This window comes from Phasianus colchicus, chromosome 5, assembly GCF_987193195.1.
Source record: "Phasianus colchicus chromosome 5, bPhaCol1.hap1.1, whole genome shotgun sequence".
Taxonomy (NCBI): Eukaryota; Metazoa; Chordata; class Aves; order Galliformes; family Phasianidae; genus Phasianus; species Phasianus colchicus.
Window position 1 is genome coordinate 41,891,273 of NC_143440.1, and position 18,843 is coordinate 41,910,115.

Here is an 18,843-nt window from a genome sequence, read left to right on the forward strand (position 1 = left end):
TACAAGAGAAAAACAAAGTGAAAAAATACCAGTTCAAGAACTCAAATTCTTAGATTGTTTTGGTGCTGGTCTTCTCCTTGTTTTCAATTCAAGACAAGATCATTTCTAGAATTTTTACCTCCTTAGACATTTCTATATTCCTATTTCCTGTATAATGTATATTCTATAAGATAGAAAATATTATTCCTCAAAAAATATTCTCATACAACAGCTTCTCAGGCTAGTATTACACTGAGAATTGTATTGTACAGAGTATTACAACACGTACAGAGTTCATACTATTTTGTTCTTAATAAGAGAACAGTTCCAAAGTTAAGGCCCAACCTGGTCCAATTTGCCAGTGTGTGAGCTGAAGAGCTCAACCAACTATTTAACTGTTCCTAAGAAATATAAACACTATCCAGAATTGAGATAATTTTCTACTTGGAGGTTGAACATAACAGCCTTGATATAAGTAGCAAGAAGAAATACTGTTCTACTACTACTGGGAGTATAATGGTAGTCTTTGTTTCAAAGTCTAAACTGCCTCCATTTTCTTCTGCAATCCATCAAAGATTCAAGAGTCTTCCTTTCGTACTTGCCACCAGATCCTATTTCTCATACTAAAGGTTAGAAGAGCCTGAAAAAAAAATAAAATCCTCCATTCATTGCAACATCAGTAATCTGATTTTTACTAGGATTCCCAAACAGTATGCCCAGTCAAAGAAATCCAGAAGCCATGATGGAAAAAAAAAAAAAAACAACCACCCAGAAGGAAGATCCAGAGATACAAGCCCCTTCCTGAGAGAGTGAAGACATTCACCAAGAATGAGACTCACCTCAGAAGAGTTGCAATTATGAAATACTGGGTGGGGAATAAGTCTGTTCTAGTCAGGACTGGCTCTGAATCTTGGGTTGGGCTAACCTCTAATAGTGAAAATTTACCAAGCAAACTAATAGGTGCTGAACTTCCCTTTTAGCTTCACAAATCTTAGGGTCTGAATACTGAATTTTTGAGCAATTGTATCAGAAAATCTTGTTTAAACAGGAAGGGGCTCCTTGGGAAAAACAATTTATTAAAAAAATATGCAGAGAACAAAATAGAATTTGCAGAAAAGATTAAAACATTTTCACATGCAGCTGGAAAGCTTAAGGGAATGGAAGGTTAGGGCAACCACTTAGCATTTAATATTCATTTTGCACAGAACACAAAAGATGAGCTATTTGAAAGAAATGTATCTAGCTTGAAGGCTTATGATTCACACTGCCAATCACGTGAAACTCTTTGAAATACATTTGAATTCATTCACTTGAAAACAGATTTTCCTTGCAAGGAAATAATCACAGTATCAATATATCTTTATAGATAAAAGTCATTAGTCCTTTAAAAGCATAAAGGAAGATTTTTCCAATTAACAGATAACACTATCAGGTAACAGCAACTCCTCTCATAACGCATGCTGCTACCCAGATTGAAGGCCCAATCAAAAAAAAAAAGTAATAGACATAGGCATATTGAAGATTAAAATCCCTATGAAGTACTGCATCTTCTGAAAACTGTAATAAAGCACACTCATTCATATAGAAATTCATTTCACCCACTCAGATATCAATAGGGAAAAAAGCGATGCATTGATTCTGAAATATTAGTAGAAATACTAAAAACATCTTTATTAGTATTTTAATTCATATTTTAAAAAGTATGTTGTCTTCTTAAATATGACCTCTTTGAAGAGTCTCTAGCCTCATATGAAATATAAAGCACAGGTCTACCTTAAGGCTCCTCAATATCACGGCACAGCATAAAACTGCCTTCCAAAAAAGCACATATACCATTGTTAAAAATAAAAACATCAGAATTATGGATTTCTTCTCAACTACACCTTTCTATTTCATTGTCAGAGATGACATTGTAAATAATATCTTAAGGGCTGGAACAAGATGATCTTAACGGTCTCTTCCAACCTAAGCCAGTCAATGATTCTATGAACATTAAATAATTACAGTATGTTGAGATTCACACATTTTCCAAATAGCACTATAAGCAGAAACAGAGGTATACTTGTCTTACATTTCTTAAAGTAAGCACAAAAGGATATTATATTACAAATTAAAATTACGGAAATGTATTAACATTTTTGTCTATTAAACAATGTTTTATACTTCATCAGATATTTGCTTTGACCTAAACTGTTTGAAAAGCACTGAAAAGCCAGTGCAGTGTATTTGATTGCTTGTTGAAATAAAATAAGCCACTCAGTACAAGCAACATTTGCATTTTTAAAACACAAAACATTCTAATTGAAAACAGTCAGCAGATGGCTTACTTTTTGGGGGGGGGGGGGATTTGAGGGGAATATTGTGGGGAAGAAGGTTGCTTTTCTTTTAATGAATGTTTGTGCAAGCTACCAAAAAAGGTCTAAATCTAGGCAAAACAGTACCATGAGTATCACAGACTGTACTTATTAACATCTGGTCATCAAATCAAAAGGAAGCAGGCCCGATACAGTTAAGAGAATACGTCATAAATATGAGCACTTCCGCCAGTTTGACAGACACAGGGTCATAAAGACAGCAAGATCTCAATTTGATCCTGAGTATCAGGAGTTTTCATTTGATCTTGAGTATGGAGAAAGTTTTCATTTGTATACCTCTTGTAATTGAACAGACATCTGTCCCAGTTGGTCCTGGCGCCTTTCTACAAGCTGTCTTTCAGCACGCATTTCTTGTTCTATCTCCTGAAGTCTTCTCTCTACACGTGCTGATACCTTCAAAAGGAAGAAAAAAAACCTGCAGGAAATTAGGGTGTATTTTAACCACATACTGAGATAACAATAGAGAAAATGGTAAAGAAAGTATGGGGCAGAAAGAAAGGGAAATATCAATCAAGATTTAGAACGGTATAGCGAATAATCAGTTATAGCACTGAGTACTCAAGATTGCTGTCTTGCTAGAAATACCCTCCTCGTTTATTTACATTACTTTTCTGCACAGTGGTAGTTCTAATAAAGCACTAAATCTGTCAGTATCAAGCTTGGTACCACCTAAGCTGAGGCCACAATACATAAATTTTAGTTTCTCTGCTGCCACAGGCCTAATCTCTAGAGAGTCAATGCCTTCACATCTCCTGTATGTAAAACAAACCAAAAAAATTGCTTCATTTTCAGAAACTCATGAGTGACAAGCAGTAAAGATATAAGTACAGGAAAATAATTGTGCAGTAGCACAAAATATTTACATAACTTTAAGAATTTTTCCCAATATTTTATCAATTCACATACAAATAAAGTCTGTCTTTTGTAAAAGCAATCTGTACTAACACAGTAATTCAACCTTAAGCTACAATCCTTACCTCACATTATTTTTGCTTTTCAAGCTGCTAGCAGACAGCACCCTCTTGTGGGCAGCAAATTAAATTTATATCATTTAAGCTGAAGATTAGTAAGGAAAATAATTATGTTTCCTCCCTACTTCAAAATTAATGATTTTTAAGAGTCACTAGAAAGCAGTTCAATTACCAAATGATACTCAAATAAAAAAAGATTTAAAACACCATTCAACTACAACTTCTGATATATAGACACATAGACACATAGACACATACATACACACACACACACACAAGGAATGAACAAATTCTCACTAAGCATGCTTCTACTAATATTATGCATGTGTATGGATAGAAAATTTTAAGAACACAGTTACATAGCAAAAGTAACAATTAATGACATGCTTATGCCCTGATCTTCACAAGTATTATAAAAAAATAATACAGTCTTCATATCTTCACAAAAGGAATGTGTCAGTTAGAGATGGTTCCTTGTTTGTACAGCAAGATGAGCTATCAGTTCACAATTAATGGCAATTGTGAGAGTATTCATACACAACTGTAAGAGAGAGCTTAAAAAACTGTTCTAGGAATATTCAAAAGAGAAAATATTGAAAATTGAGAAAATAGACTGATTATTTTTCCAGAAATTGATTGGTAAATATGTAAGAGCAAAGAAGCTTCAGCAGCAACTTTAACATCATTTCAGACAGTTAAGTATCTCAGCTGATCTGTATGAGGTTGTTTCAAAATATTTTAGTTTTTACTTTCCACCTTAAGTAAATTGAGAGCTTCTCATTATAAGTGTACTCCTGCACTTCCTATATTTTGTTGGGGTTTTTTTGTTTTTTTTTTTTAAGATAATTTGCATGCACTACTTTCGGATATTTGTCCAACTCATTTCCTCCATATACTGGAACTTTTTCTGCGCATGATGTTATTTCATATATATAAAATTTGCAATATCACAAGCTATCCCAAGTAGGTAGGTTGCTCTAAAAGTAATGCCTCTTATTTACTGCCATGGAAATGACAATAGATAGAAACACCACAATAACGCTATTTGATAGAGAAAATTCTCAATTACAAATCACCATTTTTCACTATAGTCCAATCGTCAACTTACGCTGTCTGGAAGTCTTTTACTTTATTCATTGCCCATTTGAGTATTTCAGATATTAAAAGCCATGCATGGGACTTGATTTATAACAAATGTCCTCTCTTCTGGTACTGTTTTTTATTCACCACACAAAGTACGTATTACACCAGCTAAAAATGTAGTTCCTCCAAAATGACAGTTACCCAATCTACACTAGCGTACACATAAGAATTGTGTTTCCTGGTTTTGCAGCCTTTTTGATCTTCCTTAGTTTATCACAGAATGCATGACATGCAATAATAGGACTAAAGACAGAACAAAGATTAGAGCCATTAAGAAAGCAAGCAGTAAGCAGCACACAAAGAAGAGACTAAAATTCAATTATATTCTTTTATCCCAGATGACCCTAATTCAAGACAACATTCCTACCATAACAGTATGTATCTTCTAGATCAAAAGCCTCAGCGTAGACAAGTGATTCACAGAAGAACAGTACAAGGAACATGGAGCTTCTACATAATAACATGAAATGCTAAACTAAATTATTATATTCGCCATATATAATAACATGATTTAAAGATGCCTTTTCAGCACCACAGACTAACTGAACAATACTCATGATGCTAAGTGCTCCGCCTCTGTGCTAGGGAGCAAATATCTCTAAAAATGGATTTAACTACTAAGAAGCCTCCCCTACCATCGCCAACCAAGCACAAAGTAAAGAACATTCCATTTAAAACCAGGGTGGCAATGCCCGTCCAAGAAAATGATGTCTCCGCAGTCAACTGCGGCATTATTGTTTTCATTAGAAGTGCATCATTAAACATTTCAGCTTTCATAGCTTTATCTGGGAGAGAAACTATCATCCTTGAAAAAGAATTACTCTTCTTTTTCTATTCTCCTTATAATTAAAAAAAAACTAAAGAGAGCTCCCTTGTTATACTATACATCTCTCACTCTTTGCTTCACTCAGATAAAATCTGTGACATCCGATTTCTAGTCTTGAAAACTTGCTATAGTAGGTCTTTTCAAAAATGAAAAGACAGTGGCTGCCAGAATTCCAGAAGATTGAAAAAGAAGGTTAGTTATTCTCATTCAAAGAACAGCTGTACTCTGGTCAGCTGCAGCAGCCATTTTCTTGCAAATTGTCCTGTTTAAAACTTTAGAGCTTGTTAATTTCCTGTGACATTAGAGAGGGGAAAAATAGTATACTGAGAAGCAGACCACAGCAAAAATAGTCTTGCAAGTATCTAAGAATTCTCTACCAGATAAAAAGAGCTAACATTCTAACAAGGACACCCTGCTAAATTCTTCTCGGAAGGCTGAAGAGGCAAGTCTTCCTCTGCTGATTAATTCCATCATATTAAGTGGTATTGATAGATTATAGTCTCTTGAATATCTTTCCCCTTTTTCATCTGCACAAGTACAATCATTAAGCCTGTTGATGCCAAGAAGTTGCTGTTGCCTACAGTATTGATATCAATGACAAATACATAACTAAAGACCTTGCCAGATCATTTAGTACTAATTCATGCAATTTTAGAGCAAGATAAGCCATCTAGAAGAAAATAAGTACACTCAACACAACACTTGGTCCGAAAAGTTAGTATTGCTTTTTTGTGCATGCTAATGTGATATCAGAAGCATAGACTCAAGTCTGAGTCTGGAACTACCTTTTCCTAACTAGCGGAGTTCTCATCTTCTCTCATGCCTGCAGCAATACTCTGCTTTGACTTCCAACTCAAAAGATTAGAATTAGTCTCCTTCCAGCAGATAGAAGAGGTAAAAAAAAGAAGACACAATCACAGCTGCACTGTCTCCTTTGCTACATTTGCCACAATGCCTTCAGAGAAGATCATGCTTCCAAGAGATTTATTCATTTCAGAAGACTGCACAGACGATAAGGATTGAAAAGGATAGGGAGGGGGGAAGGAAGAGGAAAAAGAAACCTCAGATTTCATGGTTGTAATAGGAGCTTCTTTAACGTGGAAAAATCTAATTTCTATCTCTCAAAAGGTATCTATTACACTTACAGAAATGTTCAAAACAATGATCAAACAGCAGCTTTCGCCAAAACTGATTTTTTAAACAAATTCACTGCACACCCACCTGTAAAACATTCGCTTTTACTTTACACAAGTAGCCAAGATAAAAGCACTTGTTCTGCTGATTTTATTAAAGATAATATTACAACAGAAAGAATCCTGTTCAGATATACATACTAATACACGTTGCTGAGTACCAAAGTAAACAGTAGCCCATATCTCACTTAGAATATTAAATATACATGATCTTTTCTCGTTAGGCACACTCACCGTTTCTTGTTTTTGGGACTCCAAGAGCTTTTCAGACAATGCCGCTAGAGTCTCTCTCATTTCTGCATCAGCCCTTCACAGAAAAATACAGGTATGCCTTAATACTTTGCAGTGCAAAAACTAAGGATCAACTGGGTGAATTTTAAGCAGCAATAATCTTGTGGACTTTTAGGCTACCTGAATTCGTTCTACAGCTTCTAAATTCCTAGCATAAATGGAGGACCAGCCTCAATGGTCTCCAATGGAAAATCTGTAATAGAAAGAATTTCCATTTCTCTAGTGAAGCAACTAATAATGATTCCATCTAGTTTGAAATGCTAGATATCAGGTCAACAAGTATAAAATTATGAACACATCAACACAGTCCTTTTGAACAGGACTAGTTCTTACTGAGAAGAAGAGTACTAATTCCTGTTATTGTTATTAGAAAAAGCATCATACGTTGATACAGCATGTACTGAAATAGCCAAAACATTATGGCCTGAATGAGCGCTTGTCCTCACGAAACTCCAGTATCAAGAACATAAAAGGAAAGTTTTACTAACAGAAATTCCCAAACCCTTTTCTTTTTCTCTACATATAAAAAAGGGAATGAATCCACATATTTTATGCAAATCAGAACTTGTACTTGCTATTTACACTTAGAAATACTGCACAAGAGGATATGTAACAAGCCATTCATAGTACTAGTTGTACAGATGTATTGGTACAATGTACAGATGAGTAATTTATTATTTAGAAGTGCAAAAACTATTTTTACCACTGTTCTTCACATGCAAGTTATATGCTCTATACCTATCTCTTCTTGAAAGCTCCCGACTGATGTCATCTCCGAGACGAACTTGTTCACTACTGATATCGCGAAGAGACTGGTGGAAAGAATGCAGCTGTAAATTAAAGTACATAAATTAAGCCAAGGCTTAAGAATGCTTTTATCTACAGTATTTCAAAAGTACATCTACACAATCTTTTAAAAAGAAAATATTAAATAGAAAGCAGCAGATAAAAATAATGTCTGAAAAGCTTACATGAACTGCAGATCAGCCTGGATGTAGCTACTGTGCTTCTGTTTCTATCAATCCTTCACAACACTTGCTCATTCACATTTGATTTTCAGTTCATTATTTGCTAAACAAAGGTTCCCAACCATGTTTTTTTCTATGTTTTCATTTTAATTATCTGACATTGCATCATCTTTTTAACTTAATGCAAGGCAAATTGAAAGACCTGAACAGTTAAAGTCAGGACAAACATTTCCTGTTCATAAATGCTAGTACAAACAAGAAAAAGTTCTGCCCAGCTATATGTACTACTAAAAGCTAAAGAAAGATAGCATATAAAACTGCAAGTGACCAAACAAAATACTGTGATGTTTTCAGAAACTAGAATGTACAGACATTTTCACCACTTTTGATATCACACCATCCACTTTAAAATCTATGAATTCAGAATTTTATGAAACTTATTACACTGACGGTTACAAGATTACCGTCTAATAAAAAATTGCACAGAATGCTGAAAGAATATTTCATTGCTGAAACTTAGCTTCCTTAGCTTCACCATCAAAATAACTTTATTTGATGTAAAAATTGAAGTCCTTGATAGCCGCATACTGTCTGCTTGGGGAAAGAACTCTCATTAGTACCTGATTCAAATTATCAGTCTCATTGACAAATCGAACGCTTGCAGATCTAGACCTTCGATGTCTATTGCCCTGTGAGTCTCCATAATCCCTGAGAGGAGAAGTAGGTACAAAGTGGTTGATCCCTTTATGTGATAAAACATGAGGAAAAAAAGAAAAGACATTTTTATTTTTATTTTTTTTTAAACAGAAAATGTTTAATTGTTTAGTTGCTTTGGGAAAAACTCGTGCTTCATCTTGCATCTACAGGTAGATTACTGAAGTTATATAAAATTCACAGGCATACTTGTTTAGCTCTCCCCAGGATTCTTCTACAGTTGAAATATTTTTGTTATACATATTTATATTCATTTATACATATACACACATGCACAGGAAGGGTAAGGGAAGTAGGTAGATTATTTCATCAAATTTTATTTGTCTGAGCTGTGGCTTCTCTTCTGTCTGGATATAATAAAGGTTCAAACTAGAACTAGAACCTTTAGAGCTTACATTAGAAAAAAAGAAAATTTTTCTCCTAAAATGCATTTAATGAAATGAATATTCCTCCCAAATACATATTTTCCTAAAAATAATAATTTTTCCAAGAGATGTATAAGAAAAATAGTATATAACCTATGGAAAAGTACATCATTTTATCTTTCCCTTTTCCACGGAGTATAACTTTATGTACATGTCCATAGTCTTCTGTATTTAAAATTTACAATTTCTTTTTGCTGTGAAGTAAGCTTCAAAAGCTACAACATTTTGGACTAACTTTAACTTACATGTACCTACAACTCATGCAGCAGATAAGGCAGTTTTCTCCATGGAAACTATGATTTAGATTTCTTGAGATACCAGAAAAAAATAGACATCTACCAAATAAACAACTGCTAAACTTAATACAGGTCACCCAAATTTCTACGGTAATTTCTTTGAAGAAATCAATGATAACTCTTCATGTCAATATCTTTATAGAGTTTTATTTCTAATTTCCTCATTTCATACAATAATAACATGACATAACTGAAGTACATTCAAGCACCTTAAGTATTTTACCTGACACAGTTTCTCCATCCAAATCACTAGGGTATAAACTTGAGAGAGAAGCACTTCTCATTCCAGAATTTCGGGTTAGTCGTTGACTCTTTAACTGACCTATAGACTGTTCCAACGTTTCTTTTAACTGCAAAGAAATCAGTTTACTGAAATATAAACAGAGGCATATACAATAGCATGCAAGTAATCTTAAGTCATTAAGATAATAAGAGCTCTTTTTAAGCCAAGTTTCATCATGAACTACTGGCATCTTTTCTTGGTTATCTCTCATATACATAATATTCTCCTAGCTGTAGTAAAACAAGCTTTCAACACTGGCAGTTTCAGATATTAAGTTTATTAAAATACAGATATAATGCATCAGGAATACTGAAAAGAAAAAAAAAAACAAGTATGGCTACTCTAAGCCAACTCTGGTTTTAAGCCTCTCACTTTTATCACACCTTTATTTGAAAGTCCAAAAAACCTATATTTCTAGAGGATCATCTCTCCTCCCCTTAGAGAAATATATGAAGAATATTTAAATTACTACTTTATTCTTGCAGAAATCAAGAGAGTTGGATCTCTGCTTTTTCTCTAAAGCTTAAAACACTATTTTAAATCTTCACTGAATCTTTTCAAGTTTGCTTAGGTTCTTTCTGAAGTGTTTTCATTATATTATTTTATCAGAACTCCATAATCACTAAGAAAAGCTGAATCCAGAGATAGGATCTCCTAAAGCTTCCTTAAAAAGACACGCTACTTTAGGAAAAAATTAAGACAATGCAAGTACATAAAAAGAGATCACCTCTGCACTCAATAATTAAAAAAAAAAACAAAACACCATATGAAGACACAAGAGGATCAAAACAAGAACATCAATAATTCAGTGTTCAAATCTAACCTAACCCTGAAACTGACCAATCTTAGATCTCTAACAAGTGAACATAAACTCTGAATCAAGCTACAAGTGTTTAATTTGCATGCTTTACTTTGTCAGCACTAATTTTTATTCCCCCAATATGAAATGGGATACAAAAAAATAAAAATAAAAAAGTAGTGACAGTGTCAAGAATTAACACTCTTTGGTTAAAAAATTAGGTGTTTGTTGCTATTCAAGGTGCTTGTGTTACTTTAAAAAAAGTTATTAACAGAATAAAGAGAGGCTAGTAGAAAAGAGATATTAAAAGGGATGAGTTCGAACAACATAGCCTTTATAATCACCGATCAGAACTCCATTCCTTGATACTTCCTTATCTATCATATCACCACTTAAATGAGAAATTCATTAAGGTTTTTTCTTAAACAGCTATAGTAGAAAAAGAGATGCAGTACTTTCTGATCCCTACATTTCCACATATGTACCACATTAGAAAATTCTGTAACTCTGTTTCAAAAAGGGAGCAGAAAATCAGAGCAGGTTTTTTTGTTTGTTTGTTTGTTTTTTTTTACTAATCAGCTGGCATTTTCTTTACTACTTAAAACACAGGTAGATTGTTAGTCCCTAGATTTCTCTTCAACTCAAGTCATAATCAAAAGCCACTTAACATAACAGAAAAGAATGAGTTATAAAACTAAAAATGTTTGAGTGATGTTTCACCTTGATGTCTGCTAATAAAAAACACTTCCAGAATAATGAGCTACATTTAGAATCAGCATTTATTAAAAGCAATGTTAAATGGGTTCAGTCCCTACCAGAAATTCTACAAATTCAATAACTACGAAAAGCTCATAAAGATATAGAGTTCAAATAAGAAATTCCATGAAAGTCTTGTCTCTGCTGACTAAGAAACAAATTGCTTGAGAGGCCTTCTTTCTTTCTTTCCTATAGATTTAGGATTTCTTCTCCTATTCCCTTCATCTGAAATTTAGAGAAAACTTGTTGGTAAGTTTTGCAGAATCATAAAAAAGACTACTGAAACAAAAGGTATGTGTCCTATTTGCACACTGTACTTTCCAGACTATTATACTACAACATAATCTACTTGGAATCTATAAACCAGAAAAGTAATAAAGCTTCAAAAATTGTTAGTTTCATTATATAACAGAAAACTAAAGTTTGGCTTAGGCTGCTCAAGTAACTATGAAAAGTTAACAACATCTACTTAACTCTTGATATATTCTACCCATTTCTGCCAAGTTTTCAACTGTGAATGCTGCTAGGAAAAGAAAAAATTTAAGAAGGATAAACTGAAAGTTGCTCACAGTTGCTATTGCTTCTGTTTGTTCCTTGTTGTATTCTCTGTATTGCCCCAGCAAGTGATCAACGTGTCTCAGGTTTCTGTTGGTATCCTTAAAAAAATGTTTGAGGAAGAAAAATCAAATAGAAATCTCCAAAAATCTAACATCACTGTTGTCTTTACTATTCCTGATTTATGAATAAGTTAATAAAACAAGTTTTGTTGTTATTGTTGTTTTTAAAGGGCCTAAGCATTTAAAAATTCCAAACACTATTTGAGAAGCCAGAATCTGAAGAAGTACAGAGGAGCTAAATGAACAAAAAATGATGTGGTGGGGTTTTTTATTCCCTTGGTTTTTTTTTTTGTTTGTTTGTTTGGTGTTGTTTTAACTTCCATGAAGAAATTAAATAAACTGTTACTAAGGCTCTTAGGTGACATTCTCTTTAGGCAGGAAACTAGCACCCTATTTAAAAGGCAGAACTGTCAACATAAATATACTTTCTTAAAGTTTATGGCAAGATTACACAGCCCTCAAGACTACATTTATCTATGGCATAGACAGCATTTATCACAGCTTACATAAAACTATACAGTAATGGGAAGGAATGCCAACTTAAAGATGACTGTGTCGAGACATACACATTGCATTCTTTACCATGGGGCAACTTGGCCAAAATCCCATCATTTAGTTTATATAACAGCTTCATGGCAACTTAAGATGTCTTCAGCCAGACTGCTGCAGTCCAACCCTTCTCTTCAGCACAATTTTTCTACACAACAAAGCCTGTAACCAGGTGAAGAATGGAAGGATAGGGTGGCAGGTCTGCTGAGAAACTATTAGCTTAAAATCAGATTCTCAAAAGAGCAGCCAGAAAGAGGCTAGATTGGAACTTTCTATTGTGAGAAATAGATTGGAATGCCTACTTATTTTCTTTATTTAGAACTTGAAAAGGTGTACAGTACAGGTGTACTATAAAAGATGAGGCTAGAAGTTTCCACTATAAAATTCAACATCGCTTGTAATGATGTGAAAAGGTTTTTGGCATTATTCAGTTCGTTAATTTTATTAATAGTTTTGCTAAACACATCGTTGTTTCTAACAATATTCTATTAAACTTTCATACAGTTGTTATTCCATATAGCACCAAGCCACCTAATTTCACCCCTAAGGCAATACAATCAGTCACATAAAATATTTTGGCTTACACAGAAAGCAATGCCTCCCCTCACTACAATACATTGCACAACTTCAGAAGTGAAAATTTGACTTTTCTTTAAAAACTGTTTATATACTTTAAAACAGTATTTTGTAAGCAACCTGTAAAGTGCTTGCTAACGTATGAATCTTTTCTGTAACTTCTTCAGCACCATTGTTCCAAGCTCTGTTCTGGGATGCCCTCCTCAAAGGTGGCCATCTTCCTATTTGAGCCCTAAAAAAGTTGTCTGAATCACTGGATGAATCTGCCATCAGTATCTTGAAACCTAGGTTGAAAGATCAGAAAATAAGCATTAAATCCTTACTGTAACTGAACAAATCCAAGCCATACAACATTCCCCAAGCAACTTCATAGACTATTCAGACCACTACATTAACAGGATGTATCTCAGAGGAGCATTTACCAACTGTTGCTCAGTTATTATGCTTGTTCACACCATGAAGTAGAGGCCAACATGCAAGGAGACCTCTTTTGGACAGAATTAAACCAATAGACGTATTCTCAACACTACTAGGTGTTCAGCACACAGGCAAAGATCCTACCTGAAAACAAATTCTTTCTGTAAAATATACAATAGAGACATCAGGAGAGCAGAACAATTGATGAAGCCCTCATGTGACCAGGCAGTTGGGCACTGCGATCTTTTCCATCCAACCAAACTACCCTATCAGAATCATTCTCCTTTTGCCTCACTCTCATTTCTAAGCTATATTTAGGTTGACTGTGCTCAATTAATACCAGTGATTGTGTGAAGTGAGATTAAGAAGCGGTGTCTTTAATGACTCAAGAAAAATTTGAGACATTATGATAGAAGGCAAATGCAGAGACTTTAAAAAAAAAGAAAGCAAAATGACACACTAATCCGCTTAATTTTAATACGTGGAAAAAAAATAAAATAGGCTATTTTAAGTTTCTAGTAAAATAGCTTTTCTCAAAAGAAGAAAAGCAATGTGAGTTGATATCAAATCAATTGAGCCAATAATGGTTAACTAGAGTTTGTTAAACAAGAAAGAGGCAGTAGAGGTTACTTTTGAACAAACAAACCATTAAACATGACATAGCCAAAATTAACCTAAAGAAACATAAACCAAATTAAGCTTTAAGAAAATGGAAGTTGAACATCAGAACTCACAGAGAAGTTGTGTCAAACATAGAAATATCAAGTGAGAACCTACAGTAAGTCTACTATATATTTTCTTTAAATGACCTGATTATAGAATGGAATATGTTTATTACATTTACAGACGCTTATAGATGCTGGCAGAAGAAAATAAAAAGTATTTGGCAGACATTAATCAAAGTTCAATATGCACTGACAATGTAATGTTCTAGAAAGAAAAAAAATGTAATACCTTAGAAGATGGGGGGAAAAAAGGCTACTTTCATAAACAATGAAATAGTGCTACTTTTACCCACCTTGCATTCAAGATAACCCTATTGCTGTTTTGAGGTTAAAGAAATCTGCTTGAATCAAACTCAAAAATAATTTGAGGTAGAAAAGATAAGGCTTGTGAAGAAAGAATGGGGATTAAGAAAGGCAGAGTAATGGAGAGTAAATTAGAAGAAGTTGTTAGAAGCTGGGATCAGTAATGACTGCTGTAAGCAAAGTCAACTAGTAACAGATTAAAATAGCAACCCTGTAAAACTAAGTTAAGACAGAACTTTCTTAAATTATCACACAATGCAGTAGCCTGCCTAGAGTTTATGGAGTTACTATCATTGAGATTTATGCTAACAATATCTTTGTGGAGACATAGTCTGAATCTAAGTATTTTGGGGAAAAAGGAAAAAAATGACAAATTTTTGAATCTCTTTTGGTCCCGTAGTAGATACGAGAAAAGTAAAGCCATGAATACAGAAGTTCCCCAAAGAAACCATGGATGAGATTTAATTCTTACACTGTATTTTATATGCATGCCAATTGATGTTTTTCCAGAGTCTTATTAAAAAGATATAAATTTGTGTCTGCCACACTTGGATAGAAACTTTTCAAATATGAAAGGAGAGTAAATCAATATAATCAGTTTCTGCTTAAGTACACCAATATTCCCCACAGCTGTTTTCTGAAGTAAGGAATTTATCTCATCTTTGCTCCCCTTATCTCACTAAAGCACACTCTGGCTGCCAGTATCAGCAATCACTATTCCAGTATGTCTCACTGTAGTCAGATGAAATGAAGTCTAAATGAGGCTAAGCAAGCATAAACATTGAGTACTGGGAAAAAAAGGGAATATTGGATATTTTCAAAGAGAGAAGAAAAGAAATAGAGCATAGATAGTAATAACAGTGTAGAATAATTTTAATTTTTACCATAAAGTCCTGCTAATCACTATATTAAGCTGTGTTTTCCCCATCAATTTTTACTGGAAATTCACACAGACATCAGCACAATCTATATTCTAGCACACAAACCACCTGCATCACTGATAAGCATAAAAAGAAACTTCTTTCTCAAAAAAAAAAAAAAAATCTTATCACCTTAGGGAGCAATTCTTAATTCCTCTCTAATTGCACTGTCAGTCTCTGGGCTTTTTTTTTTTTTTTTTTGCTCTTACCCACTACACACAAGAAGCAGAACAATCACTCAAAACCCAGTAAACAATGGATTCAACAACCACTTTCCTCAAATTAACAAACATTTTCAGCTTCAGTGCACTTTGTGAAAAGATTTTTAAGACCCCAAGCAACAGAGAGATGCTATTAATGGCCATACTAAAAATAAAGCACAAGATCAGCCCTATGAGAGACCAGAAACCCAGCCCTGAGTCATTAATCCAAGGGAATCTACTCTTTATTTGTCCATAGGCCTTTGTACCACTATATTTTCACTTATTCTTATATTTGAAGCATATTCATTTTTAATAATCATAGCAAATGGCTGATGACCTGTACCTGCAATGTTTTATCTCAACTACAAAGTCATACTAAATGTTGTTTGACAAAATTAGATTCTTCAGAAGTGCAGTTCACAGAAAACAAATTCTTTTACTCCCTAAATATGCATAAATGCATGTTACATTTACTCTGTATGTAGAATATTGCACAGAAGTATATTCTGAGTTCAAGAAAACTAACCTTACTTTATACAAATCATACAGCTTGTCTGTGAGCTCAACAGCTCAAGAGAAAGATTAGGCTTAATTCTGACTTCCATTACTTCACATTTCTTTCTACACCAAAGAATCCCAAAATAATATCTTTTACAACATCACCAGTTTCACATTAGTGAAAGGTTAGTTATTGAATCTCAGTTGACAGGAACCAAATTCTTTAAATTTTCCCAAATTCAAAGCAACTGGGTCCCTGCACACAGTTCTACGTGCACTTCTAGTTAGATGAATATGGGAACTCATGGCAGAAGAGAGAAAGGCGTTGATAAAATACAACGAAAAGTAATAACTGACTGATGTGCTGAAACTGTAATTCTGAGAAGTGCCTCAATCATAAGAGCCAAAATCAGAACAGCTACATCACTGAAGGAAACGAAAGGGAAATGAAGATTTACAGTAATACAATTGATGGTGCTGTTTTCAGCTGACCAAAATTAGCTCGTTAGGATACTAAGTGGCTAAAGTACTGAAGAAAGGGCAGTAAATGACAGAAACCTAAAAGGAAACACCACACAGACTTGAAGAAGAGTTCCCATTTATAGTTATGTAGCATTCCTCCTTATTATCATAAGCAACATAGAGAAACTGCAGGCACTTTAAAGCTGGAGGATTGTTTCATATAAAGCAACATCCTCATTTTTAAAGGAATTACAGAAGTTTTATTTTAGATTTAAAACAAAAAAAACAACACCAAAATCATACAGAGTGGAGATTTGTGCAAATATTCTGTGTAGACACTTGCCGTATTAATTTAAACCAGAAAAGAGTATCATCACTTCTTTCAAAAACCTCCGCTGATTGCAGGTCACTACCATATAACCTACGTGACAGTAAGAAACATTGTGGTCAGTTTTGCTTTTTACTTTGATCTTCCAGCGTACAGTTAGTTTACCTGGACAGGCCGTAACGTTTCTTGCAGCAAGAAACGCGCCAGCTCTCCCAGCTGCCGTCCCTGTTAACACACCGCGCCCGTGCCGCGGGGGACGTTCCTGCAGAGACCGCAGGGCACAGCAGCACGACGCGCAGCCTCAAGCGAGCAGATGAGCTGGGCACACGCAGCCCGACGGCTTCCCAAGCGCTTCTATTTGTTTATCCACACATACACTAATCTATCACTAGGAAACCGCGTGTAAAGCCGTGCCTGAAGCCTTACAGTTAAGGGTGAACCAGACAAGGACTGAGAGCGGTTCCAGACCCGCAGTGCTTCTTTTTGCGCCTTAAAATTTCAGGCACCCGATGCCACAAGGAGACACTCCAGCACCGTGCACCCAGGCACCAGAACTACATTTATCACCGACACGTGACACCGCACCCCTGAGCTCTTCAACACCACGGCACAGCAAACGATTCTTTCGTACCATTCGCACCAAATACACTCAAGTAACCTGGCTTTACCGACACCCGACGCAACCCCTGACGGTCCCGGCCGCCTTAGCTCTCCGCCCCGTGCGCGCACCGCAGGACAGCGCCGGGCACGCCGCCGCTCGTGCCCCTGCAATCCTGCGGGCCGCCCGCCTGCTCCCGAGGCCCCGCATTGGCCCCGCAGGAGCAACCCGCCGCCGTCGCCGCGCAGGGCAGCGCGAGGCGCAGCCCCAGCCCTCACCGCGCCGCCGCCTAGAGCCCCACCTCCTCGGGGCGCTGCCGGCCCCCTCCCCACACGCGCTTCCCACCCTTCTCACCTCGCCGCTATGGCAACTTGAACTAGCCGCCTTGATACCGGCGGGCAGAGCCGCCTTCCGGGAGCCTGAGCAGCCCGCGAGGCTGCTATGGGATACGTAGTCCTCGAGTTGCAGTTCGGCCTTGGGGAAGGAAGAACAGAGAACTTCAACTCCCAAGAAGCCTCGCGAGGCAGCCGGACCAGGCGAGCGGCGGACGCCCGCAGGAGGAATAACAGGAGGCCAGGCCCCGCCCCTCCGGGAGCCGTTGACTCTTCTGAGGCCGCGGCTGCAGGGAAGCAGTGGGGGTCACTGCTCGCTTCTCGCGGCAGCCGCTACGTTAGGGCGCAGTCCGTGATGTACAGCGGTGTTTATAAATGTGTTTAAAAGATACAGTTTTACAAAATACGCATGAATGTTTACAAACATTTACATTTTCTAAACATCATGTAAATAAACAGAACAAACGGAAACTGTGTCTCTGCTGAAACAGATGCGTGTACCATACTTTAAACACAGGAGGAGGCTGGAAGCCTGGCTGATCCACTGAAAAAAATGAGTGTGTGAGCTACCAGCAGGCTGTGTGTCTGACAGATAAGGCATCTCCTTCCTTCTCCCTCAACTTTTTCAGACTTGTGTTTTTGAGCCAGGCACTTCCCTGTTCACAAATGCTGCGTCTGCTACCTGTGTGCAGTAAAAAGGAGCAAAATATTACAGACTGCTGTGCTGCAGAGCCTCAAAGAGAGAGATGAGATAACATGGGTGTTAAATGCAACTGCGGAGAATTGATACAGAAGATCTTTTCAGCTTGGGAGGATGATATGTAAGAAATCAATGATTTAAATGTGCATACAAAGCTTAAGAAGATGTTTAACTTCTCAAGCACAAAACATTTTTATGTTGTTATATGAAAAAAATCATATGTATCTCAGTATTTTGGTTATCTAAAGTACTATGTTGCAAGAGTCACCTTATAATGATTGCTTTTAGAGAAGCCAGCGTGGTCTTTTTCTCCTTAAGGTTCGTTCTGGTTTTTTTAGTGCTCTTGTTCTCTGCTTGAGCAGGTGAATAGGACCAGGTGACATCCAGACATCCCTTCAAACCTCAATTTTTCTGTGATTCTCAAATCCTTTCTGAATGCAAAGACACAGCTTTCATAGTTCTTGCCTCCTAATTGCTCAGGTGTGAGAGACAGTTCAGTATCAATATTCTACCTGAGTATACTTAAAACTGACAGACCTCAAGCTTTACCCAGCAGAACCTCCTAGTTAGTCTTCAGCCAACTGAGAGCTTTATTT

General features: G+C 36.0%; 1 protein-coding gene across 9 annotated transcripts in view; it reads right to left on the bottom strand.

Moving 5' to 3' along the window:
• CEP128 (centrosomal protein 128) overlaps positions 1-17,683 on the bottom strand; it is a 99,130-nt gene extending 81,447 nt beyond the window's left edge. For 5 of the 9 annotated variants that reach the window (XM_090141466.1, XM_090141463.1, XM_090141467.1 and 2 more), the window contains exons 1-8: positions 17,570-17,683; positions 12,882-13,045; positions 11,589-11,675; positions 9,405-9,531; positions 8,367-8,488; positions 7,517-7,608; positions 6,722-6,794; positions 2,631-2,747 (exon numbers count right to left, since the gene is read on the bottom strand). In XM_090141466.1, the coding sequence (XP_089997592.1) occupies positions 2,631-2,747; positions 6,722-6,794; positions 7,517-7,608; positions 8,367-8,488; positions 9,405-9,531; positions 11,589-11,675; positions 12,882-13,031 (768 nt within the window). In that variant the 5' untranslated portion in view covers positions 13,032-13,045; positions 17,570-17,683. The other 4 variants (XM_090141465.1, XM_090141469.1, XM_090141464.1 and 1 more) reach the window with 4 other exon arrangements.
• Positions 17,684-18,843: the final 1,160 nt, after the last annotated feature.